The 26,977-nt window shown below is 47.0% G+C and overlaps 1 protein-coding gene across 2 annotated transcripts; it reads left to right on the top strand.

Moving 5' to 3' along the window:
• Positions 1–767: 767 nt before the first annotated feature.
• GDPD2 (glycerophosphodiester phosphodiesterase domain containing 2) lies at positions 768–19,780 on the top strand. 2 transcript variants are annotated; one of them, XM_033138144.1, is made up of 16 exons: positions 768–1,101; positions 3,707–3,838; positions 7,769–7,872; positions 7,973–8,066; positions 9,070–9,129; positions 10,856–10,954; positions 12,262–12,355; positions 13,230–13,375; positions 14,355–14,437; positions 14,591–14,741; positions 16,204–16,419; positions 16,738–16,889; positions 17,864–18,011; positions 18,159–18,241; positions 18,926–18,954; positions 19,333–19,780. In XM_033138144.1, the coding sequence occupies exons 2-16, from the start codon at positions 3,737–3,739 to the stop codon at positions 19,383–19,385; spliced, it is 1,614 nt and encodes a 537-aa protein (XP_032994035.1). In that variant the 5' UTR covers positions 768–1,101; positions 3,707–3,736; the 3' UTR covers positions 19,386–19,780. The 2 variants fall into 2 exon arrangements, with proteins under 2 accessions (XP_032994035.1, XP_032994034.1); XM_033138143.1 differs by having other exon boundaries at positions 3,704–3,838.
• The last annotated feature ends 7,197 nt before the right edge of the window (positions 19,781–26,977 follow it).

Below are 26,977 nucleotides of genomic sequence, written 5' to 3'. Positions count from 1 at the left end.
TCATGGCATTCTCAGTGGTTGCCCCTTAGTTCTAAATGCTCTCCCCCATGGCACAAGCTGAGTTATAAGAGAACATACATTTAATATGTTATTATTCCAATCTTTTAATTAAGTTACTTTTCTTGATGAAGTTTTACTGCTAATTTTAAAGCGTTATGCTGCCAGTTTTAATCTTAGTATATTGCTTTGTGTGTTGTGCGGTTATTCTCTATGATGCTGCTTTGTGTGGACAATTGCCCTGAGCGGTGATGTATAAACATCATTTTAATGCATAAATAAAAACGTAAGTTTCTCAGAAACTGTCCATACACCCCCAGGGAAGCTTTTATACCTATTAGGCAGGCAGAGGTTGAAGATGTGAAGGAGTATCATTAAAGGCCTACAAATGGTCAGACAATTAAGTTTTATGAATGTTTTACTACAAGAGAGGATATTGTTTGGGTTTCTTCTTGCCCTTGGTCCTGAAATGACTTGCATATGCTCGTTAGAGCTCCTCTTGCTTGCCAGAGGAAGATGGAGTGGAATGAGCCGCCTGGGTGGTGCAGAGCTCCCTTTCTCTCCTTTTGGGGCAGCCCTCTCCTTTGTCTGGCTCCCTCCTCCGTCTCCTCCACTCGGAGCGTGGGCTGCCTGCAAACTTCAGGTCTGGGCTCTGAGTGAGTGACTCCCCCCACCCTCCGCCCCCCACCTTGGGCCTCTCCAGCCAGCCACAGAACAAGCTCCCCTGGCCTGTGAACTGAGTGGCGGGGCTGAAGAGTGTGGCACAAAAGCAGCACCTTCCTTAGCCTCCAGCTGCAGCCCTGCAGCCGGTTCAAGAGCTCTTGCCTCTCCCTAGTGCACCTAGCCTGCCTGGCCCTGCCCATAGGTGGCACACACACGGGTTTCATGCCAGCTACTGTGCAGGTGAGAGGAGACAGCCGGTGAGAGCAGAGCACAGAGGAGGAGGAGGAGGAGGAGGAGCATCAGCAGCAAAAGTTCAGCTTGGAAGAATAAAAGCAGCTGTCAGATAAAAGTGCCTCATCGGACTGCCTGCAAAAGAAGGGAGATCTGATCAGCCAACTCTTTCTCAGCCTGTCCTCCAAGGGGACTAGGGCCTTGGTCAAGGTGAGTGAAGGGGTTGGGAGGAGCACCAGAGGTGCTGCAAACTGGGCAGTAGGCAAACTGCCTTGAAGCAAAATAGGCTTTTTCTGGGACATAGAAAAGAAGGGTCCCTCCTTTCTCCAGCCCACCCAGCAAAAACAGTGGATGGTACTAAAGTAGTAATTGGGTTGTTTTGGTGGGGACGGCAGGAAGGGGCTGGAGAAAGGAGTTATCTTGTCTTCTGAAAATAAGCCTTTTAGTTTCAGTTTCTAGCTTTAGGTGGGGTAAATATTTGGCGTGGGATTCTGAAGGTGGGTCAAGAGGTTTCTCTCCAAGTTTTCCTTTCTTTTAAAAGAGCAAAACCATGATCTCCCCTTCCCCCCCCCCCCGTCATGGAAATGGGCACCACTGTATGGGGTTTTCCTTAATAATTATATGCAGTTATTCCATGTGCATTTCTCCACTGTCTGTGCCACATAGGGATTGTGCGTGAAGTTGGGCTGAAGAGGGTGGGGTGAGGGAGAGGGAGAGGAAACATTTAAGACTACAGTACTGTAGTTTATTTCCCAACTTGCTCTTTCCTTCCTCTGACTAATGTAATCTTGATCATTCATACTTAAAATAATTTTGTACAGCCAAACTTTTATTCAGAAGGAAAATGAGTTTTTTTTTCTAAACACGACTCCTCAAAATGTTGCAATGCCTCCCTCCCCCCCAGAAATCAGCTGGGGCCGTGCCTGCCAGGTTTTGCAAGACTTGCAGAGTCACCCCACCCCTGGCAGCTCCTTCTGCCCCCCTCAGTGGGTGCCATGCTGTCCCCACCTGCAGTGGCAGAACTTGCAGTCTCAGATTTAAGCGGCGCCCAGTGCAACACCAAAACTCAGTGCCCCACTGCCTCTCACGCTCCATTCTAAATAAAAATTGTGGCGTTCCCCCAGGCTCCATGCCTAGTGCAACCAAACCAGGGGTGGTCTCCGCATCGCCTCTGCCCACCTGCCTTTACCCTGGCACTCTCAGATAAGGCGGCCTGAGAAGGCTGGTGTTTTTTGAGCAGAGTAGCCAAATGGTTGTGTTTTCTCCTCCTGCGCCCCCACCACTGCCCCACATGCCCCTGTGCACCAAGGCCTGAAGTCTCTCTGGTATCCATAGCAACACCTTCCCCATGCCTGAGGGGCCTTGGCAGGGTGCCCCTTCCCTCTCACAACTGCAGCGCCTTTGAATCTCTCAACTGCTTCACACAATACGTGAGACCATCCCCGTGTAGAGAGCGAGAGCTGCACCGCCATGTGTGAAGAGGAAGATCATGTGTGTTTTTGTTGTTGCTTCTTCCGACATTGGTTGTGGGTGACTGTGGTAAACACGTCTTTTCTCAAGGCAATTATCTTGACGTGGGGAGAAACCTAACCCAAATAAAGCAGGCTTCTGATTTGTAAGAGCATTTTGGGGGCTCATAGGTATCACTGTCATCAACATTATGAAATATACTGCCATTATGGTTTTTATTTGTGATTATTGTTACAGCACCAATTGTGTACATCGTTCTTTCCCAAGAGCAAGAATGCAGGTCCCTGCCCCAATGGCCATACAATGGGGGGGTACAGAATGGGGAGAGGGACATGGAGACAGTGTTTAATGGGGAAAGAATCAGGTCTGCATGTCTTCCTTGCACTCTTTGCATGGCTGATGTTAGGTAGCTTGAGTGTGCAGGAATCTGTGTTTTAATTCAGCTGAGGACTTAAGAAGAGCCAGGGACCCATCTAGTTCAGCACCCTGTTCTCACAGCAGCTGGAGGAGGAGGAGCTGCAAGTAACAGGCTTCTGCCCTTCATGTGCTTCACCTGTTCTGTTCCAAGCACTCCACTCAGAGCTGCTTAACAGCAGGCGGTTTGAGGGACCTGGAATGCAGGACTAGCCTTTGCTTGTGCATAAAAGAAATGAATGAATGAGGCTAGTAAGTGGGGTTAAGTGAGTACACAGGAAGCAGACTCTCCTCTCCAAAATGTGACTTCCGAGTATAAACCCTAACAACACCAGAAGCAGGGGGAGGAGGGGCTGTGTTTGTGGGTTTCCCGGCACCCTCCTGTCCCGTTGCTCTCTCGTGTGTTGTGTCTGCCTCTTTATCTTTCACTTTCTGGAGGAGAGAGGTACGATTAAGCTCCATACTAACCTGACTCCTTGCAACGTGGGCCTGCCCCAGCTTGCAAATTTGGGGTGGGGTGCCCGGGGTGCGACTCACCAGGCAGGTTGAGTTCTCTCCCCCCCCCCCCGCCACCACTGTGCACAGGTTTCCATTGGCCTGGTGCCTGATCTAGATTAGCCTCTTCTGGTTTTGCACCCGCAACATTTGCGCCAGGTGATGACAGTGGGGGAATGGAGCTTGGGATCTCGTTGAACTTCACACACATCTGCACTCCCTTTTGCAAACCGCAACTGTTCCTGGTGAGTGCAAAAGAGCAGGAGAGGCGGAAAGCTGAAGACCGATTCAAGCCAGTGTGGTTTCTTTCCTTCCTTATCCCCTTGCCACACCTATTCCTGTATTATCTGCCTCCTCCCTGCAAACTCCAAGTGTCCTACTATGCAATACCAATGGGCTACATGTGTTCCACCCCCACCCCCCCACCCCCCAGCAGGGCCTGGTGTCCACCACTACTTGACGCACCATGGCGAAGGACGACAGCTGCGGCAGCCAGTGTGCCACCTGCCTGCTGTGCCTTTACAGCTGCCGTTGGACTCGTAACAAGAAGGGTCTGGTGACCAGCAAGGTGAGTGGGCAGCTCTTCTCCAACATCTGTAGGGATGTGTTTAGAGAGTACTGGCTGGCCTGGCTCTGTTGCGTCATGAGGCATGCAGAGAACGCTGCCATGTCCTGGAGAAGAGGAGCAGTGGGTGCCAGGCATAGATCCCTTTTCTGTCAAGGAAAAACCACTGGGCTTTTTTTAGTTCGTATTTCACAGCATTTATTCCCTACCCCATTGCCAAAAGGGCTCTCAGAGAGACTTCCAAAAATCAAAACAGTCCCTGCCCTCAGGCTCATAATCTAAAAAAGCATGACACACAAGGAAAAAGGAATAGGAGGTAGGAAAGAAACAGAAGCTCCAGCAAAAATTCAACAGAAGTCTTTGTCCTTGGGCAGCTGTGTTTTGACCTGTTTTCCCTAGTGTCCTCCAATATGGCAGGATCCTCCAGCTCTCTCTCTCTGTGCTGTGCTCTCAACAGTTCCAGGAGACCTCGTGCTTTCACAGAGAAAGATGGCTTGCCTGCCCTGACGTGTTAGGAATTCCCTCGTACTGACTAATCATAGCCCCCTTCTCTTTCTTGACAGCAAAAGACAAACTGGTTTCCCAGCGGAGTGGGGGAATGTAGCCATGCCTGTAAAGTAACCTGGTCCTCATTGTATCATTATTATCATTTCATCTTCATCATTATTTAGTTCAACAATTTTTTATACTGCTTAAAACCCTTGTTTCTAAGCAGTGTACAATGTGGTTACAAATATATATATAATACAGAGGAGGAAATCAGTTAAAATTAATAATAAAAGCTTACTTAAAGTGCATGCTAAAAAAAAATTTTTTTTTAAGTCTTCATTGAGGGAGGGAGGGGACCCCCTGGTAGGGCTGGCGGTTTCTGGTTTTCAACATTGTGATATACCAGCAGCTAAACATCGTGATATGCTGATATATCACAATATCTGAAATAAGGATGTAACTATGTGGAGGCAAATAGGGCAATGTCCTGGCAACTGCTACAACTTAGGGGTCTAAAAAGGGTACATTTTTACTTACCTTTAGCATATCATTACAACTGTTATTTTATAGTACAGAGAGCAACAGGGGCAGCAGGAAACATAAGAGAAGCGATGACCAGCTTCACGGTTTTTCCCATTTCACAGTTTTTTACATAGCACCCACACGAATTGTGATTCGTGATATATCGCCATGTCAAATATTATAGAACCGTTTTCATAATGTGGGCTTCGAACCAACTTCAGACGATGTATCAATGCATCACCCAGCCCTGCTGTCTGGTCTCACTCAGGAGAGAGATCCACAATACGGGAACCACTTGGCTCCTGGCAGATGCAGACAGTGCCATGCGGAACCCCTAATAGCGATTCCCCCAAAGACATCAGGGATCAGGCAGGGATCGGGGATCCAAGTATTTAAGGGCCTTGTGAATTAATGCAGGAACTTTGAACTTGACCCATGAGCATACAGGCAGGCAGTGCAAGCTTTTGAAAACTGGAGTTATGTGCTGGTGATAATCCATCAACAGCCTAACCACAGTGTTTTGCACTAGATGGAGTTTCCAGACCAGGCCCACGGGCAACCCCACATGATAATTATCATTATGAATTTCTAAACCACCCTCTATTAATTAGCATCCCTGAATGGTTTGCAACAACTGCATTAAAACCATAATTAAAAAACAAACCATGGCAATACAGCAGGGATGGGCAGAGGTGGGCAGGCGACAGGAGCTCAGAGGAGGTAGCAGCCATAGGCAGCCACAGAGTCTGTGGCAGAGGTACAGCTCCAACTCCACCCCTTCGTATACTGGGTGACACAGGGGCGGAGGAAGGGGGTGAGGTGGGGGGAGGCCCCCCCTCGGGTGTAACCACTGAGGGGGTGACAAAATGCCAGGTGGCACTCACCACGAGGCTTGCAGCGTGCCCGAGCCACGCATCTCTTCTGGGAGTGACGCAGTGGCTTGGGCGCCCTCAGGCTCCGCACTGCCCCCAAAGGTCCGCCCACTGCCTCCCCCTCAGCAGCAGACTCCTCAGAGGCCCAGTGGAGCTTCCTGCCCCGGCTTGTCCCGCCCCGCTGGCAGCTGGCCCCACCCCTGGGCACAGGGCACACGCACCACCCCAGGCACCCGATTGGCTTGCTCCGCCACTGGGGTGGCATGTTCAGCAAAAGCGAGGGGAGGCATTATCTGATCACGTGAGGGAAAGTGAGTTCCTGAGGATGTGGGTGGGAGGAAGCCAGGGTGGTTGGCCGGGGAGAAGTGTTATTTCTGCTTCCCACCCCTCCTGCAGTTTAGGCCCTATAAGCAGCGCAAGGCTGGAGACAGATGGCATTTTCCCCCTCCAGAGAGTTGAAGGCCATTTGAAAGAGGGATTGCTGCTCACAATGTATATATTCTGCTCAGGTATGCCTCCGTGAAACAGGTTTTGTAGGGCTTTATGTGCACCTTGGCTGGTTTCAGTTTATCTGCATGTTGCCTTTCTGTGGTAAACCAGCTCCTAAAGCATCAGTATACCATGCAATAACAATGTAATATAACAACACCTAGTAAAATATTTAGCATCTACTTTCCAAGGTAATCATCAACAATTGAAAACATATTGCCAAAATATAAACATAGAATCAACATTTCAAAAGGCCCATCGAAGCACACCTAACAATCAGCTCAGTATTATACAACTGGGCCAACAATTAATCCTAAAGCTTGGGAATAAAACTACTAAAGACAAAATCCAAATTAACAGCAAAATAGTCTATCTACCCATACTAAGAAGAGGCCAAAAGCATGGAAGAAAATACAAGATCTTAGGTCCAACCTTTCATTTCAAGGCACATCAGCAAAATGATTTCAGAACTAATGAAATATGTATGTTCCCCAAGGGATGTGAAGCTCCTCAAATCACTTTCAAAATTATTATCTAATCTTCAATCAAAGGTTAAGCTGTCCTCAGAGCTTGATTTAAGGTGGGGTATAAATCAGAATCTGCTGCCAGTGCCGCAGCTCAGCCTTAGAGCAAGCAAGGCAAAATCATAATTTCATTCATTATTTTTAACCCACTTTTCTGTGTGGAGACACAAACTGGCTTACAATATTAAAACATTGTGTACAAATTTTCAGGTTTAAAATATAACTATTTGAGTCTTTTCTCTCTCGCTTTGGATCAAAGCTAGTTGGGGTGGGAAGACATACCAAAGTTCAGATTTTATAAGGAACGACAGGATAGTCCTGTTTTAAATGTATTTGGAGCTGTTGTTTTTTAATTTTAAAAACTGTTTTAAATTATTTTAAAATAATAACTGCCTTGAGACGACAGTTTAGAAGGTGATTAATTGGTGATTATGATGATAATAAGGAGAAGGACTAGCATCATATGTACATCACTTCCCAAACCAGGTGTGCACTGCATCTAGAGCAAATGGGAGTGTGTGCACAGCCACAGCTTAATGGCACCAGATAAAAAACAAATTCAGTACCACAGGCACAGCAGATGGTAAGAAATAAAACCAAAAGTTTGCTGAAACAATTTTCAGCAAGTGTCTAAATCAGCCCTCAACAACTTGGTTCCCTCCAGTTGTTTTGGAGGGAACCACTCTCATTATCCCTTAGTGGCTGCGGCTGATGCAAACTGTAGTCCAAAACATCTGGAAGTCACCAGGTTGATCCAGATACTAAAGGAGAAGGGGGCTGACAGTAGGAGGAAATTGCACAGCAATGTCACTGAAAAGGACCCTGTCATGGGTACTTTCCTGTCTGATCTCACATATGACCACCTAAAGCATGTGCCTAGGGCATGCCCTCCACTGTGTAGCCACAGCCAGCCTTGCACATCTGCAGCTGCAAGTGGGGCTTCCAGGCCAGAGGGTGTGTCATCCAAGAGTCAAGAGCCACCTATTGAAGTGCATCTGCCGGTGGTTCATTTTCTAACCTGTTCCTCCTCTTCACAGTGTGACTGCGCCTGGTTCTTCTTCGTCTTCTGCGTGTGTCTTTTCGCCCTGGCCTGGTTCTACCTTGCCTTTGTCACCCTCAATGATTTCCACAATCTCAATGAGTGAGTAGACGGCCCGGGGTGCCCCCCCCCACCTAAGATTCTCCCCAGCTACCTTTGTCATAACCCTTCTTCACCTTGTTTCTCCCCCCCTGCCCAACAGATTCATTTTCCGCAAGACAGGGTGGTGGCTTGACTGGTCGATGGTGATGCTGTGTGGAACAACAACTCTGGTCACCTTCTCCTCACTGCTCCTGGTACACCCTTTTTACTTGGCTCTTTTTCCAGGATGCTTGCACCGCACCTCCAGAATTCCCTGGTCTCACTTTGGGGTAGTTGGGGGGTGGGGGAAAATCAACCTCTTAAAACCCATTTGGGAACATGCTGGTCTGTCTACTAAGAGAAAGTTTCATATAACCTATTTATGGAGCATTTATCCTGATTTGTTAGTGGAGAGGTTACATGATGTTGCATCGAAACAAGGGTTATCCCACACTTTCCAGCACATTTCCCCATTACTTTCCTTATCAGAAAAAGTCAGGTCTTTGGGAGAAGCGGGTTTGTCACACAAGACATCCCTATCAATCTGAATTTGCTAGTATGTGATTAAGCCTGGGAACTCCAGTTTTTTTTTAGAGGGCCAGCAATATCTAAGCCCAACATTTCATAAAACTTAATAGAGCTCCTTGGGAGAAAGTTAAATCAGCATATTGAGAATACCAGTGTACTTTAAAACACACACACACAAATTAGGAACATTAGGAGATACCTTCAGACTGAGTGAGACTGCTGGTCCATTTAGCTCAGTATTCTCTGCACTGATTAGCAGCAGTTCTCTAGGGTTTCAGAGAGGGTGCCTCTCCCAGCCCTGCCTGGAGATATTGGGAATTGAACACAGGGCCTTTTGCATGCAAAGCAGATGCTCTACCTCTGAGCCACAACCCCTTCTCCATCAGCTGGATAAGATTAGGCTAAAACGTATATAAGTGAACATCTCAGAAGCCAGAAGGAAAGTTCTGAGAAGGGTGTCTAGTGGTTAGTGGCTGAGACTTCTGTGACAGTGGAATTTGTAATGCAAATAGGAAAGTATCCGCCAACTTTCATAATACAAGTCCAAAGGATTATTGCTTTTCTTCATTTTTGAGTAGTGTCAACACCATCATGTCTGTATGAGAATGTGGTCCTCCTGCAGTCCTTGTCCCAGAATCCAAAGTGGGTTCTTTGGTCCTAAGTCACATCACTCTCCCATTTTTATTATAGGTTCTGGCACTCTGCCTGCAGCTCTGGCACCAACCCCTGAAGCTCCATTGGATACACAAGGTAAGCCCCTGCCCCAAGCACAATTCCAACTTCCTACCGGTTTCCTACACAAAGGTCTGTGCTGCTGCTGCTGCATAATGCTGGCGCACACCAGATCACCACCATTAGCTAGGTGGGTTCCCAGTATCAAATGTGCATGCATGTATTTATTTTTACACTTAGTGCTGAGATAAAGTACAACAGATCTCTTCACCTGATGTCATTTGATGTTAGGTGAATGACAGGTGGGCGTGTCCTCCACTTCTTTCTCCTTCCTCTGTTTCTCCTGTTACATTTTAGTCTGTAAGCTCCTTGGGACAGGGTTTCACTTTGCACAACACCTTGCACATTGATGGCACTATGTAAGTTTATTTTCCTTATTAAAATGTTTAGAGACTGTCTTCTATTATAAGATAACAAGGTAATTTACAGAATAAAAGCCAAACAATTAAAACGATAAGGCACTGTAAGCAAAAATACCACAGATTTCCAGACATTTCCAATAAAGCCAGTGCTATAAACTAACAAATATTTTTCCGATACAGGCAGTAACGAGCTAATGTAACAATACCATTTCATATATGAAATTTCATGCATATCGGTTAATATCTTGACCCTCCTCTACCAAAATAGCTGTTTACTTGGCTGTTTTCCTGTGTCGTGAAGGCTGAAATTTCAGTTCAGTGGAGCACTTACTGTTCCCAACCCTAACCCTGTGGAAAGCCATCTATTTAGACTTTAGATGTTTTTATGAGGTAATTTAATTATTGTTTGATTTTATACCAGTGTTATGTATCTGATGTTAGCCACCCTGAGTCCGACTTTGGCAGGGGAGGGCGGGATATAAATAAAAGTTTTTTATTATTATTACTTGTTATTATTCCTTTGTAAAAATATATATGAAATAACGTAAAACCATTTTTGCAGGGGGGGAATCAATGGGGGAGGGGTGACGAGAAATTTTCTGCACCGGGTACCACCTGACCTTCCTATGCCTCTGGCAGAAAGATCTTGACAGTCTATACCAGGGGTCGGCAAACTACAGTCCACGGGCTGGATCAGGCCCGCAAGGGTCATTAACCCAGCCCGGCCACTGTCTGAGCTCCCTGGGGGAAAAGACAAAAAAAGAGGGAAGCCACCGGGTGTTCTCGCACAAAGTCTCCGTCAGGAGGAGGAAAAGCAGGGGGAGGAGGTGCTGCTGGCAGGAAAAGAGGCACCATCCAGGGAGGGGGAGGGGGCAAGAGATTTAAGGGGGGAGAGAAAAGAGAGAGGGTGGGGAGAACAGGCAGGAGCTCTCCCCGCTGGAAGAGGTCCGGCAGCAGGTGGCCCAGCAGGCCGCAATGCAGCACAAAACCCAGGAAAGGACCCCCCCCCCCCCGCCATCCAAACAATGACTATCATCAGTGCAGGTAAGGAAAAAAATTAATTTTAATTTTTATCATCTACAATACTGTCTGGCCTGCATGGTGCTCTTGCATGGAATGTGTCCTTTTAAAATGCATCTGTGGGTTATTTGTGGGGGCTGCCTGGTGTGCATAGTGTACATAGGAATTCGTTCTTTTTTCCCCCTTCAAAATATAGTCGGCCCCCCACAAGGTCTGACAGTAGACTGGCCCCCTGCTGAAAAAGTTTGCCGACCCCTGGTCTATACATACTGCCTCCTTTTCAAAATAAAGCTCTTAAAGTGGCTTGCGTACAATTGTCCCCCTGCCCCCAGGCACTTGATGCTGTCTTCTCTTCCTTCCAGGTCCTCCTGATCCTGACAGCACTTGTGGTGGCTTCTGCTTTTGTGGGGGTGGAGGTTCAGTGGGAAGAGCAGTGGGAAAGTGCCCGGATCTCCCTGCAGGTAAGAATCCACAGCTGATGGCATGATCTCAGAGAATAAGAGCCATGTCACAGCCGCCACATGAACGCTGCCCAAAAATGAATGGAATGTTGAGCTTTTGGGGTATAACAAGTGTTTGCCATGTGATTTTGCCACAGGCTGTGGTTTTTCCCTTGCTTTCCCTTCTTGCTGAGCTGCTGCGCATGGCATCGCTTGCAGCAGCAACTGAAACGTGGAATGATTCATAGCAGCTTCTACACAGCAGTTAAGATGTGAACCAACCCAGTGGGTACATTCAGCAACAGTTGCTTGCGCAGCTGACCTTTACCTTGTTGGCCAGGAAAAGTCAGATACCCCCAGTCCTCTAGCATCCTACCCAGCGCAGGTAGTACGAAGCAAGTCAGGCAATCTGCCAGTGGTGGGGTGGTTCTTATGGCTGATGAAGACCAGACAGGAGGCAAAGTTGATCAGAGCACAAAACACCCTTGCACATTTTTTATAAAGTTTTATATCACAAAATAAAGGGGTTACAAAAATAAACAATAGATATATCATGTCATAATATCATGTATATACAAAATGTCAGTTATGGTTTAAAGAGCATTATATAATCAGGCATCCTTGCTCACTATTATATTTTAAGCAAAATGTCAAATTATAAGACTGAGAATACTAGATAAGGTTGAGCATTGTTTTGGAACTTTGCATTCCAATAATGAACAAACGTACTACATTTTTCAATAAAATTGGTTTTGTGCACATCCTTCAGCAGCTCTTTTATAACATGCAAGTTTTGTCAACAGTGCTATATTTCCCATATGTTTTATTACCATTGCAAGATGTCAGCTGGTTTATCTGATTTCCAGTTCCTTGCTGTGGCTGCTCTGGCTGCAGTGTTGCAAGTTCCAAACCTTCCATATTCGCTATGCATTTCAGACACTCCAATAAAACATATTTGGTGGTTAAGATTATATCGCCAGAAAGAAGTTCATTTATAATCCTCAACGCCTCTTGCCAAAAGTTTATAATCTTAGTAAAGTTTAATTTGCAGATCACCTATTTAATTTTTGAATCATTCCTTGTGAAAGCATCTTGCAGCAACTAACACTAACTGTGGCTTTTCCTTCTGGGTGGGGACTCCAGCCCTTGATGCCCTCTGCCATCATCCTGCAGGGAACTCTGGGTTAAAAGCTTAGCTTCAGGGCCAGCCTATTCCCTGGCATTGCCCCTTCATTCTACCTGCTCTGTTTGCTCCATGTTGCTGCAGCCTGAGATTACTCCCTTGGAAACTCCAAACAAATGGCTAACTCTTGTTTCTGCCCTGCCAGGCAACAGGCCCCTTCCTGCACATCGGAGCTGTGGTGGGCATGACACTGCTTGCCTGGCCAGTGGCTGACTGCTTTTACCGTACATCCTGCTCAGGTACCAGGGAGGCCAAAGCTATTCTTGTTCTTCCCTAGTACAGACCCCTTCAGCAGGCATTTTGGAGTCTTCCTCAGGTGTTGAACAATGTTCCAAGGCCACATGGGGTTCCCTTCTAGGACTAATCTACCCTCGTCATTTAAAACGTTAGAAATGTATTATTAAAATGTGACACCGAATGGCACTGTAGAGCAGTGAAATGTTGCCAATGAGAACTTGCATTGGGAAATTTTTCCCACTCATTCATGATTATTTGTGCTTGTGATGATGCTAGTCGGACAATTATACACGATCTCACTTCAAATACTGTTTGCACCTGCAAAGGTTTGGGGTAGTCACACTGCTTCATTTCCAGTCAGTGCATATCCTGTTGAAATCCCATTTATTTGTACCAAAACTGGGAGAGTGAGGGGAAAGTTTTCCCACTTTTGTCATTTTATAGCCCCTCCAGACAAAAACAATGACATAGTAGCAGTGAGGAAGCATCACAGAACAACTAACAAAGCAGAGTAAATTAACCACTAATGCACTATTATTGTGCCAAGAGCATGTTGCACTCTAAATAAAATGCCAGTATGGAGGGGCCCTACTTCTTGTTTATTGGCAGTATAGCTTGCTGCAGTGATTGCTCGGCTATTTCTTTAGGGCACTAGCAGGTGGCACCATTGCATTATTAGAGTTCCACTCTGAAGAAACAAGTAACCTCACTGGTGGGAAGAGACTAGAATGATCCCAAAGTGCTGGGGGCCCAATTATGATATCTTACCTGGAATGTCTTCTCAATGCTAGTAATGAAGGTCTAGCTTGCTATTATCTTCTTCCAAGACTGCCGTTGCATTTTACCTGCATTTTCCATCTGTCTGTGTCTCCACAGTCCTCAGAACTCTTCTGTTGCTGTTGTATCTGGGTGCAGTGCTTGCTCTGTACTTAGCCCCACTGGGTATTGATTCCCCCTGTCTTTTGGAGTACAGCCAGCTGCCCCCCAAGCCAGCTCTGTTCGGGCACCGGGGAGCTCCCATGGTGAGTAGCCAGCACCTCCTTTGCACAGCAAGAAGCAGGATAATAGGTGGCATATCCAACTGGGGACAGGGAGACTGACTAAAGAGATCCAGACAAAACAAAAAATAAAAAATTCCTTCCAGTAGCACCTTAGAGACCAACTAAGTTTGTTCTTGGTAGGAGCTTTCGTGTGCATGCACACTTCTTCAGATACACTGAAACAAAAGTCACCAGACCCTTATATATAGTGAGAGAGTGGGGAGGGGTATTACTCAGAAGGGTGGTGGGAATGGGGGACTGGCTGATAGGGGTGGAAAACCTGTTGACGACTCGGTTGCAATTAGTCTTGCAGGGAAAGGCAAGGGGTGAGATGGCTAAAGATAGCTTTGTCATGTATAATGAGATAAGAATCCAATGTCTTTGTTCAGACCAGGTCTCTCCATGGTTTTAAGTTTGGTAATTGCAAATTCAGAAGTTGCTGAATTGCAACTAATCTATCCAGAGGTACCTTATCCCTCCTCCTCCTCCTCCTCCTCCTTCTTCTTCTTCTTCTTCTTCTTCTTCTTCTTCTTCTTCTTCTTCTTCTTCTTCTTCTTCTTCTTCTATTTATACCCTACCTTTCCCCCCAACAGGACTCAAAGTAGCCTACAGATAAAAACAAGAAAAGACATAGAAAAATCCATCATTAAAATACGATTTAGCATTGGTAAAATTAAAACTATACAAAAATCTATGCAGATAATTACAATGAAAGCAGCATGGCACCAGCCCTTTCATTAAAAGCAGTCAGTTCCCAAAGGCCTGCTGGAACAAGAAAGTCTTCACCAGCCAGCAGAAAGACAGCAGTTCAGCTTCTCTAGGGAGGGACTTCCAGAGTTTGGGAGCAGCCACCAAGAAGGCCCTCTCCCATGTCCCCACTAAGTGTTACCTGCCATCCAGCACCAACCTTTGTCCTTCAAATGCACCTGTCATTTTATGTCAATTTTTAATCTCCACCCAGCTTGCACCTGAGAATACTCTGATGTCCTTCCGGAAGGCAGTTGACTATGGTGTGAGCGTCTTGGAGACAGATGTCCTGGTGAGGTAAGGGGAGTGGAGGCAGATCAGCTGTCTGTGGGAGATGAGGAGACTTCCTGGTCCACCAAGGCAACTTCCTGAGTTCTTCACTTCTCCCTCCGGCAGTAGAAATGAATCCATTCCCCAGACCAAGCTCTTTTTCTCTTTCTTACCTGGCAGTGCCGATGGAGTCCCTTTCATCATGCATGACGAGAAGCTCATCCGGACCACAAATGTGCAAGAGGTTTTCCCTGCTCAAGCCCAGTCCAATGCCAGCTCCTTCAACTGGACGCAGCTACAGCAACTTGATGCTGGCAGCTGGTTTCTGCAGGTGAGAGCAGTGTGGTGGTGCCAAGTCAAGCCCTGTGCTAGCTTGGTGGGGTGAAATGGGTGCTGCTGGGCTGACTTGCATGAGTGGTATGGCATTGGTTGCTCCCTGTGCATTTGCTATCTGAAGGGATACAATATGGTGGGAAATTATTTCCTGTTGTGTGGGATGAAGAACAGACAAGAAGATACTGTATATCTGGCTATAATTCTTACTACCAGAATACACAGACCTGGGTTTGCCCGTGTGGGCTTCTCCAGTGTGCCCATCTGTACCTTTATGGCACCCACAAAGATCTCAGTATATATCTGCTCAAAAATCCACAATACATGGGAGCCGTTTAGCTCTTCCTGCTCAGCTCGTTTTCACCATTTCAGCCTCTCCTACATTGGACATACCCTCCAGAATTGGACACCCACCCTCTTTTCCATTCTGAACAGAGGAGAGGTGCAAAGGGCTTCTCTCTGTCAAGAAACACAATGGCAGCTGGTGAATATGCCCCCTCCCCCCCCACTTCCCAATGATGCTGGCAGGGGCTTGCCTTCAGCTTTCTCTGCTCTTCTAGGTGTGGCAGCCAATCTGCATTACACCATGCGCCCCTGCAACTCACACACACCAACATTTTGTGACTGGTGCCCATGGTACTTTCTCAAAATTCCAAATGTTCCTGTGGGCCCAGAAAGGTGATTGACCCCTGGCTTAGTCCCTCAATAGGACCAGATGTAATGAATCCAATAGGGGCATGTGGGCTGTGGTATTTGCTCCTGATGATATGATCCCTACTGAGCCTGTGTGCTCAATAGGCTGTGCAGATGACTGCTTTGAGGTAGCAGAGCTCCATGGGCTGCATGCTAATTGGGTAAATCCTTTGATGTCCTGATGTGGTCCTGCTCCAAATTCTGTCTTACTGTGGAGGTAAGTATCCTTCACAAAAGACCAGGGCTTTTTTTGAGCAGCCCTGATACTTCAGAACTCTCTCCCAAGGGAGTCTTATTCAAACACTTTCAAAAGATTGTTCTTTTTCAAGAGGCCTTTGGTTTGGTTCTTGTTTTGTATCACATACCCTTGTTTTGCAACTGCTTGTCAAAATGGTTATCATCAATAAACTGTTTCTATTGTTTACATTTTGGTTTGATGAGCAATGCTGAATACAGGTAAATATTTTGTTGAATGAATATTATTGTGATTACCAGTCCCAGACCATGGAAACAGCATTCTCTCAAGTGCAATTGCCCTCTTACTTTCTCTTGTCCCATAGGAGTGAATGGTGCAGTGTTCATTATGCTCTCTTGTAGGGAGCAAGATCCTTAGGTCTGACTGGGGAAGCCCTTGTATGCAGCAAAAACGGATGGGCGGTGATTGCCTTTTCAGCCTCAATGGGGAACTAAACCTGGGTTGGAGAAGCCTGGAGCTGCAGGGCTCTATGATGTCCTCTCTCACTGGCTCCCTCCTTCCACCCTACCAGAAGCCGCCCTTCCCCACAGCACGAAGCCTCTCAAAGGCAGAACGAGCTTTGGCACAGGAGCAGCGGGTTCTGCCTCTGAAGCAGCTGCTGGTTGAGGCCAAGAGGCACAACGTGTCCGTCATGTTTGACTTGCGTCCCGAGGAGGATCCCCACTACGAGGACCTCGTCAATGTCACTGTGGAGACTATCCTCCATTCAGACATCTCCCCGGAGCTGGTGAGTTGTCCTCATTGCTTGACAGGACACAGTGGGCTTCCCCTTGGAGTTGATGGGGAAAGTGGGTGGACAGGGATGAGGCAGGCATGCTTGCCTTGAGAAATTCTGCCTGAATACAAACAGCAAGGAAGGCAAGAGCAAGCCAGCAGTAAATCACACTGAGCAAGTAGAGCAAGTAGCTGTTTATTAACAAAAACAGGATCTACACAGGAGTGTCTGGCCTAATGAGCACAGCAAGGCCTCTCTTGTAGGTCTTGCCCCCCATGAAGCCGTGGGAGTGAGGAGGGATCTCTTGCTTACCATTTCCCTCCTTCCTAGATCCTGTGGCTGCCTGATCAGTTTCGAGACTGGGTGAAGCAGCGGGCACCCAGGTTCCAGCAGGTCTATGGCCGGAAGAAGCTGAGCAATGAAACAGAAGAACTTCTGCGTATTAACCTGCCCTACCAAAATCTGAGCAGCACTGAAATCCGGTTAGTGGGGGGGGGGGTGCACAGGAGGGAGGGCAGTGACAGTGGGGCAGGTTAGTGTCTGTCCCAGGCGTAGGTCAAGGAAAGAGAATTGGCTAGCAAAGACAGTTTGAGCATCCTGAGACAACATTTTTTTCTTTTGTTACCCTATGGATAAGTTTGGAAATATAGAGTAGGCTCATTGAAATCAATGGACCCAAGTTAATCACGTCCACTAATTTCAGTTGGATCACTCTGAGTAGAACTAACTTTGAAAACAATCCTACATAAAGGAGAACAATTTAGAACAGCACATGCACAAAATCAAAGCAGATCCAAGCCAGATATCCGCAGGGATAAAGATCTCCATTTAGAAAGCTTGTTGAAAGAGGAATGTCTTTAGCAGGTTCCGAAAAGGCAATAGAGTAAGTGCCCCTCTGATATGCAGTGGGAGGGAGTTCCAGAGGGGAGGTACTTCCACACTAAAGGCCTGATTTCAATATGGTGCAGAATGGACCTCTTGATAGAATGGTATCTGCAGCAGAGGTGGATTTAGGGGAGCACAACCAGTTCGGTTACACTGGACGCGGAGCCTCGGTGGCACTGCAGTCATTATTTAGAATGCAGGCCAGGGTGTGTGCGTGCCAAATGTTGGTGTCACACAGGGTGCCACTGAAACTTGAGACCCCAAAGTCCACCACTGTCTGCTGGATGCTCTCACACAGGGCATGAAGGCGAACTGACAACCTTTTGGGCTGAGCAACGGATATATCTAATCCCAGATGATAAGCCCTGAACATCGTCCCAGAACACGGCAGCAAACTCTGTGGGTGGAAACTGTGGGGCTTATGCTCAGTCTCCCTCTCTGCCTTTGCCTCTGGGAGCCCATCTTTTCCCTTCAGCTTACCTTAGGCACTGGGGTTTCTCCTCCCAAGATACTTCATGGGAGTTTCCCTGCTGTTCTGCTTTGGTGCCATGAATCCCACCTTCTTCCCCAGGGAGTATCGCCGTGACAACATCTCTGTGAACCTGTACGTGGTGAACGCCCCGTGGCTCTTCTCGATCCTGTGGTGCGCAGGAACCAACTCTGTCACCACTAACGCTTGTCAGGTGCTGCAGGGGATGGAGCGCCCCCTCTGGCTACTGGTAAGACTGGTTGGGGCAGGGAAGGACTGGACTTGTATCACCACCATCCTCCTGTGTAGGCAGCTCCCTGGGGAAACTGACAACTGCCTGTTTGCTCTTTCTCCCACCTCAATGACCTCCATTCCCCATGTTCCCCATGCTCCACAGCCTCGTGCCACATACCAAATGATCTGGGTTGTGACAGACTGCGTCTCCTTTCTGCTGATTGTCTGGGCCTTCTTCTTGCTGAAGTGAGTACAGTGTGAGGAGCACTCCAAGCTCCATTCTGCATGGGCAGAGCATCCTGCAGCTGCCAACCCCTAACATAGCAGGGCTGGGGAAACCTGTGGCACTCCTGTGATTCATTGACCATTAGCCATGCTGCCTGGGGCTGATGGGAGTTGTGAGGGCCACTGGTGATTGCCATCCCTGCTATATAGCCATGTCTTCACAGCATGGGCTGGGCTCTGCCTACCAAGGGGGCATTTAGGAAAGCCAATGCACAAGCATATTCACTTGGGTGGCCACCCACCTGTCAGTCACCTGATGTCATGGACCAATCTGCCAATTTTGCTGGTGTGTCCTTGCAGCCCTGCCCTAACTTCTGCCCTGCTCTTCCCTGATCCAAACATGGCCTCAACACCGAGTCACATTGTTGATCTACCTAAAATATTTTTTCAGGTTCCTGAGCTCCATTCAATTGTTGCTCTCCTCTTTTTCTTGGAATTGTTGGTAATGAGTTGCGGGTAAAATAATCCCCCTGTATTTGCAACATGGCTAATGGCTGGTGTGATATATCCTAGCTTCCCCTATTCCACCAAGATCAAAATACTTCCCTTGTCTCTGGCAGAACCACAGACACTAGCGATGAAGCTGAGGGTGGGAGGGCACACCTGTCTCTGAGCTAACTTATTTCCGCCCCCTTCCCCTTACAGAAAATGGTCCCGAAGAAAAGAGCCACAAGGTAAAGGGAGGTGTCGGGCCTTCGGATCGGTGTGATATTTCTGCTATATTTTGTGTGTGTTGTGCTGTACAAAGAAAAGCGATCCACTTTCCACCATCATTTGGGGTACCTGCAAACTGACGGAGTGATTTGAACTCTATTCAGACCTGCTTCAACAACTCTATCAGTGGGCAGAGGCTGCAGTTATTTCTATTGCATCTTTCTTCAAAGAAGCTTAAGGGTACATGGTTCTCACCCACAATGACCCTGCAGGTGGGGCCTGACTGTTTAAAACACATACAAACACCTTGGCCCACAATGAATAGACCATAAAGTTAGTAGTCCCCTACCCAGGATCTCCTGTGTTGACATTCTTCTTTTTCCTTTCTGTATTTCCAGGTTATGACTCAGATGTGCTCCTGACAAAGATCCACAGCCTATTGTCTGAGTGACATATCAGCACAAACAGAGCATAGGCCCTGTCCTTCCCATTGGTGAATGGGCAGGGCAGTTTTCACCTTTCAAAATGTCTTTTCTGGGGATGGCTTCTGGCTGTTGCTGGGACCTGTTTGTGGTGGCCTCTGCCCCCTGGAGCCAAGAGGCACAGCTGCCACATGGCCTCTGGGGAGAACAGCAGGACTTCTGCAATCATCCTGCAATCATCTCTCTCAGCATGGCCTAGATCCTGAAACTGCCGGGAAAGGACTGTACCAGTTGTGGCAAAGAACTGGAGATTCCATCTGAAGGTTTAAGTGTTGTCCCTGGTCTGGGAGGTGATAGAAGTTTTCTTTTTTCTTACATGCTTCTGAAACTGTTATCAATAAAACATCCTGCATGATTTGAGAAAGCTGAGTCAGGCTGCAGTTCTTGTTCCAGGGGTGTGGAGGACAAGGACGAAGAGAAAGTACATGCTATCTTGCAGCTAGGCGCTTTGCATCTCAAACATTCAGCCTTTGCCAGCCTGATGCCCTCCAGTAATTTGGGACTGCACTTCCTATCAGCCCCAGCCAGATGGGAGTTGTAATCCAAAACAGCTGGAAGGCACCACTTCAGTGAAGGCTACTATAGGATGTGATCTAGCATAGAGCTACACTAAACCACTGCTTAACATTACATATACAAGAGTTGATCAGCCCAGCGCCAGCCTCTCCACAAGAGTGACACCATCCCTTCCAAATCCCAACCTGCTTTGTCTGTGTCAAAAGTGCCAACCTGTTGTATCTCATTGTGCAACAGTGCATTTTAGGGAAGGGAGGCACCCCCTCCCTCCCCGTGAATCTGTTCTACCTGTGTTTCTAGCCAAACAGGGATACTTTTAAAGATACTTTGTTTCCCCTGCTCAACAACCCCTTGCAGAATTCTTCACAGAAAACTGTCTTTTAGTGTGTCTCTTAGTGGGAAGAGCAAACTTCTTAGTCTTTTGACATGTTGAATAAAAAGAGGTTCTGTGTATAGCTCTGGTGGTAGCGACACAGTAGTGTTTTATTCGCTAACCAGAATTAACAACCACATGTTGAATAAACACCACTTTGTTTAAAAAAAAAAAAAAAAGCCTTTACAAGTCTCAGGCTTGTACACGCTTCCCCATCCTCTCCAATCACCTTGTAGCTGTGCTAAGCACCTGCTTCCATTTTAAACTGCAATTTTTCATTTTATACCTGAAGGTGGACAAACTGTGGCATTAACTGTGATGTACTGAAAGAAGCCAGCTTGTGATCTTCACTCGTTTCAGTAAACCATGGGTACCACATAACCACAAGGCTCTTCCCTGTGTGTTATGCTAAGGTAGAACCAAGCCAAAATATGCAGGGTGTGAAAAACTGCAGACCACCAATCCCCACAAAAAGGCAGGGCTAAAGTTGCTGCCCATCAGCTTACCTGGGCCTGGAACCAGTTTACAACACCAAGGTTTGGCCGCAGAGCATGTGAAAAGATTGTTTCTTTGTGGGTATAGAGTGCTATAGATAGTTTCTACTTGTTCTTGAGACCAAGGGCTTGAAAGAGGTTCCTTTCTTGGCTGTAGATTTTCAGGTAGCCTTGAGGGATGCTGCATCAAGCACAAGAAAGGATCTTTTATTGAAACTTCACCATGGTTCTTTTAATAAGCTGAAGGAGCTGCTGCTGTTTTGATAAAGATCAGAAGTTGGAAAAAAAATGTTGCAGCCCTAAGTCTCAGCTAATAGGACTTACACACCTGCATAACTGGGCAGTAGGCTTATTTTTATGAAAGTGCTTCCTGTAACAAGGCACCATCTTAAGAGGCAATTTCTCTTCTAGAGGGAAAGCATACTTCTTGTTTTCAAAACACTTTTACTGGTGTGCAGATTTATTTTGCTGATTAATTAACCTGCTTTGGAAGTGAGTTGATTTAAATAAATTGTAATGAGGTTGCAGTCCAAGTTTTATTAAAAACATAGGTTGCAAATGTTGCTTTGGTATGGGCAAAGATCTTGGGGTGGAGGAGAGGACAGCACAGCTTAAAGGAGGAAACTATATACTAAATGCTTAGCATGGAATCTGAACCCGCTTAACAGGAAACTTTCCACAGTGCTTCTAGGAGGTATTTAGGTTGAGACAGCAGCGACAGCAGCAGCAGACTTCTCAAGGAAAGGACACACAATTATCTGGCTGCCCTTAAGACCTGTTTGAACTTTCAGCATAGCTGCTAAGGGCAAGGTGTCACACAACTGATTCCAATGGCACAATGGGAATGAAGCAGAAATGCAGCTCCAGAGGCAAGCAAGGCTTCAAGTCAAAAGCTGTACGTATCTTGCTTAGTGTGTGGGATCCATCTGAGCACAAATGGCAGTGCTACAGCTCTGCCAAAATGTGCTACCACTTAACCTCAGACAGAGATGGGCTACTGCTTAAGCAGCCAAAGCACTAACTATAACAGACTGTACCAGTGCTCACATAAGTGAAAACATGTCCCTGGCCAGCCAGATGGAGAATGTCCTGCTTATTGTTTTGGTGGGAGTTGAAATCTCTCCTGCCCTGGATTTCTTAACCACCAGGTGGCACCGCTTCTCCAACAATTGCTAATTTGTTGGAAGCAGTGAAGATCTGGGCTGCTACTGCTGCTTGCTACCACCAATCATGGAACGTTTGATGAGAGAAAAACCTTATTCTCATCCAAGCACAGAGAACATAGCATGCTACTTTATACCATGACAGACTATTTATCCATCTAGCTTAGTACCTAATCCTTTCAACTAGAAATGACAGGGTTGCCGTCTTGGGGCCTTTTGTACTCATGTGCTATATGGCCTTTCCTCTGTATTTAATCAGGGATAGAATCAGAACTGTAGGATTGGAAGTGATCCCAAGGGTCATCTGGTCCAGCCCCCTGCAATGCAGGAATCACATCCCTGACAGATAGCCATCCAACCTGTTTAAAAGCCTCCAGTGGAGGAGAACCCACCATCTTCTGAGGTAGTCCATTCCAATGTGGAACAGTTCTTACCATCAGCAAGTTCTTCCTAACATTTAGTCAGAATCTCCTTTCTTGTAATTTGAATCCATTGGTTTGGGTCACATGCTCTGGAGCAGCAGAAAACAAGCTTGCTCGGTCTTCCATGTGACAGCCCTTAATTGATATTTGAAGACAGCTATCATATCACTTCTCAGACTTCCTCTTCTCCAGGCTAAACACACCAAACATCCTCAACCATTCATAAATTTCGATTTCCAGACCCTTTATCATCTTGGTCACCTTCCTCTGCTCATGTTCCAGCTCGTCAATGTCTTTAAAATGTAGTGCCCAGAACTGGACACAGTATTCCAGGTGTGGTTTGACCAAGGCAGATGAGATTGGAACTATTACTTTCCTTGATCGGGACACTAGACTTCTCTTGATGCAACCTAGAATTGCATTGGCTTTTTTCCCCTTTCCTTTTTTTCCTACCAAGTTTAACCCCTAGATCCTTTTCACATGTGCTGCTGTCAAACCAGATGTCCTCATCCTATATTTGTGTATCTGATTATTCCTGCCTAAGTGCAGAACCTTGACTTTGTCCCATTGAAATTCATGTTTTTTGTTTTGTCCAGTTCCCCAATCTGTGCAGGTCATCTTGAATCCCGATTCTATCTTCCTCTAACTCCCATCATTTCTGGGCAGCGGACAGGCTAGCTGGGGCAGATGGGAGCTGGGAGTCAAACAGCAACCAAAAAGTCACATTCCCCATCCCTTCCATCAAGCTATTCCCCACAAACCCATCTGTCTTCTTTCCTGTGTCTAAGGCTCAGATGAAGAACCTGTGTTCCACCAGAGGTTTCTGAGTTCCTCCCTCCCACTATCCCTGACCACTGGCAGTGCTTACAGGGGCTGGTGGAAGTTGGAGGTCAACATCTGGTTCCCCATCCTTGACCTAAACTGCAGAATATAAGTAAAATAAGAGAAGAATACACGCATACTGTTAGTATTTCACTCCTCCCATTGCAAGGATCATCTGATCCTATTGTTTACTTTCTGTTCCGTGAGAAAGGAAGCCTGTCTGTGTGACTTCTGTTTCTGGTAATATTTTACTTTTTCTTTCTGCTCTGTCTTGTGACGAGACAGGATGCCTGTATGAGGGCTGCTACTCTCATACGTGTTTGTTATGTTCTTTAATCTGTAATTGGTAGAAATAAAGTAGGTATGCCCAGATACCTCCTCACTTCCATCTGCGCTGCTTTACTCTGCTACCAGGTGCTCACAAGAGAGCAGCTGTGAGTCCCAGAACACCAGGACCCCTTCCCAGGAATGCTGTGTGGCTGTTCCAGTTGCCGGAGGAGGCCTTGGGGCCTGCAGGAGTGTTCCATTACAAACACCCACTTTTAACTCTCTTTTTCCCAGTAACATACGTAGCTATTGGCCTCTTCCCTTGGCTACACTGACGCTAAACTCAGCCAAGTTTCTGTATTAGCATGATTTAGGATTCTTTTTCTTTATGCAAAATGCTAAGGTTTAAAAGCACCTCAGGATACAGCATGCAACTTTGCAGATAAGACATTGATTGGCTGACTGGAGTGATCGAACCAGTCTATAGAGCTGATGTTTTCCACAGACCTGCATAGGCTCCATCTGGCCATGTACAGCACCAGACAGTAGGTCACAGCTGGCTCTGCTTCCTGAGGGTGGAACAGGCAAATGCAGCTACCTACCTTGGCGGGAGCAGGGAGCAGGCGGCTGTCTTGACAGGCAGCAGGCAGAGGCTGCTCCCAGTCCTGCTGGTGGGAGGAATAAAATGGAATGTGCTGGCCTACAAAGAGAAGCTCTCTGTGCTGGAATGCAGCCTGGCCCAAGGAGTCATCGGCTGCTGGCTGAACCACAGCTGCTCACTCGTTTACTCCACAAAGCAGGAGGGGAGGCTCCTCTTCCTTGTTCCTGCTTGCACCCTCCCCTTTCCCAATTTGCCAACAGAAATTACAGGCAGCAGAGCAAACCAACTCTGCTGTCACATGCCTAAATCATGCCGATGGCACAAGGCAGTTATTTCACTGCTTTTAAAAAAATGAAAAGGCTTTCTGGGTAGCTTTTGGGAGCTTGCAAAATGGTATTTCACTATATATCCAAGCAACGGAATCACTGCTGCCAACACTTTTGGGAGCTTGGCCACTGGCAAAGTCACTCAATATGTTGATAATTCCGCCATCCACCTTTAATAAGTGGGGTTTTCTCTCTTCCAAAAATACATCACCTGTACACTTCACTGCCCCCAGAAGTGGCTAATCTGTTGTATTTCCTTGGTGCACTTGGCTTTCAGCTCCTTCTCAAGCCAAGCAACAAGCCCATCTCAGAAGCAGCTCACTCTCAGCTGCTGCTGGGTGAAGCTGGAGCTGGAGCTGGTCTAGGGAATTCCCACCTCCTTTCCCAGGTGCAAGTGGAGTGTGTCAGATCCAACACGCACAAACTATTCCCTTGAGAAATAGGTTTAGTAACAGCTATTAGACTAGCAAAGAACAGAACTTCTACCATCAGAAAAGACAGAGCTGGTTCTCCCTGTACAATGAGAGTACTTGGGTGGTGGCTACTTTGGGGAGGCAAGTCCTGAACTAAGTAAATGTGTCCCTCTGCAAGTCAACTTATGTTCCTTACTCCCACCTCCAACTTAACACCTATGGTAAGGGGGAGACTCACTGGATGTACTGACTGGTGTGGTGAATGCAGTCCACACTGTGCTCAGACACAGTTGCTGTGCCAAAACTTGCTCCAGGCTGAAGCCTTGCAACCTGCATGCATTGGGCCATGGACCTTTATCTCCAATACTAGGCCCAGACCAGCAGGCAAGATGATCGCACCCAGCACAGCAACCTTTGCCATGGGGTCAAAGCTTCTCCCATACTCAATTGACAGACACTTCTGATTCACCAGAATTCCCATTTCCTGACTAGTGACAGGGATAGGAAGCAAGAACTGCTATGACACTGGCAGATAATAGAGATTATAGATATTTATTTGTCACGTTTTGACCTCCAGCACATTCCACACAGTTTGTTTGTTTGTTTGTTTGGGGGGAGGTTCTGCTGGTAGAGACTGTATTGCTACAATTTATTTATTATTTATTTCATAAAAATTTATATACCGCTTGATTGTAGAAAAAACCTCAAAGCGGGTTAAAAAAGGGACAAAAGCAAAATAGAGCATTAGCATGAGGGATCACTTCCTCAGGAGAAACAGGGAAAAGCCTGTTTTGAACCAGCTTCTCCCCAAGCCATCAACTGTACCAGAGCAGGGCAGCAGTCCAAGGAGAATAGGCACACAGCATGGACCTCTTTGCCCATGGAGTCCACAGGTGACAGGTCCGTCCTGGAAAGGGGCCAGCCAAAGGTCACCTGCTGTGTCTAGATATTCCTTCTGGGGAGAAGAGGCCTCAGCAGCCCACCCTGAGAGACGCACAAATATCCAACAAGTAGCTTCCACCCTGCTGCTCCCAAATCCCCAAAGCTTCCCCTGTCAACTGTTTGACAAGCTAACTTAGCAGGAGCCCAAGATCATCAAAGAGGAGTGCATTCTACCACTGCACCGCAGCCCTGTTGCCTTCATTTTTAATTATTCTGAGGCACCAAAGCCAGTCCTCTGAAGCAGCTGGGGAGGAAAAGGCAACAATAAGCAAGGGGTTCTGGGAGGCTGCTCACAATTGCTTAATGCAGATCAGTTCATCCTTCATGTACTTTAGATCACCGACTGGCCCTTTTTTATTGTGAATGGCCCATGGGCTTTGATGTTGCCCACCTTAGGCATAGCAGTGAAGCAGAGCAGTGGCAGTTCTTACACAATTAACCAACTCTAAGTTAGAGGATGTAGTCCTTCATGTTACATATGCTTCTTCCCCGAGCCCAACCTGGCCTGAGGCCTGCCATGCAAAGTGAGGCAGGGGACTTCCCTGAGCAAACCTGATTCAGAAGCAGGTTAGTTCCTGCCACTGCATAGCACTTGCCGCTCAACTCTGCTGGCTTCCCTCATTTTTCAAGTCAGGCTTACTACTACTGCAATGGCTGTCAGGGAACTGCTCTGCATGTGTACTGGGAGAGGGCAGGAGGTCCATCCAAGCTAGGGGAGGTGACAGGGCCTGGGCTGAACATGCAAACACCTAGTGTGACTCGCTTGGAGGCCACACCAGGAAACAGCAAGAGCGTGCTACCAAGGACCAGGGCTGCTGCTGCAAGCAGGGGGGAGCCTGGGTGCTTCCTCAAGTCATGCCTCCCTAGATGACACATTCTGCACATGTGCCTCAGAACACACCCTTTGCCCTGTGCTAACCACAAAGGACCTTTGTTAACCTAAGGAAGACTCTGAGGAAAGTTTTTTAGAAAGTAAGGGGCTGAAGAGAAGGCTCGTGCTGTTTGCCCTTCCTGAGAGTGCTGCAAGGGGCTGAAGCCTCACCTGCTCCCACCCGCCTACAGTAGCTCAAGTGAGACTCCAAACATAACATGCCCAGGGCAGAAATGACAGCCTGCAAATATCGCCCCTTTCCTGAGCGGGCCCATACCAGACAGGAATCCACCCACAGTCCCCATTTCTGACACCCTGAATTCTCCCATCTATCCAAGGAGCTACCAGATC

The sequence above is a fragment of the Lacerta agilis genome, chromosome Z (assembly GCF_009819535.1).
Source record: "Lacerta agilis isolate rLacAgi1 chromosome Z, rLacAgi1.pri, whole genome shotgun sequence".
NCBI lineage: Eukaryota > Metazoa > Chordata > Lepidosauria > Squamata > Lacertidae > Lacerta > Lacerta agilis.
The sequence above is the reverse complement of the archived record's forward strand: the minus strand, read 5'-3'. Positions and strand labels throughout refer to the sequence as shown.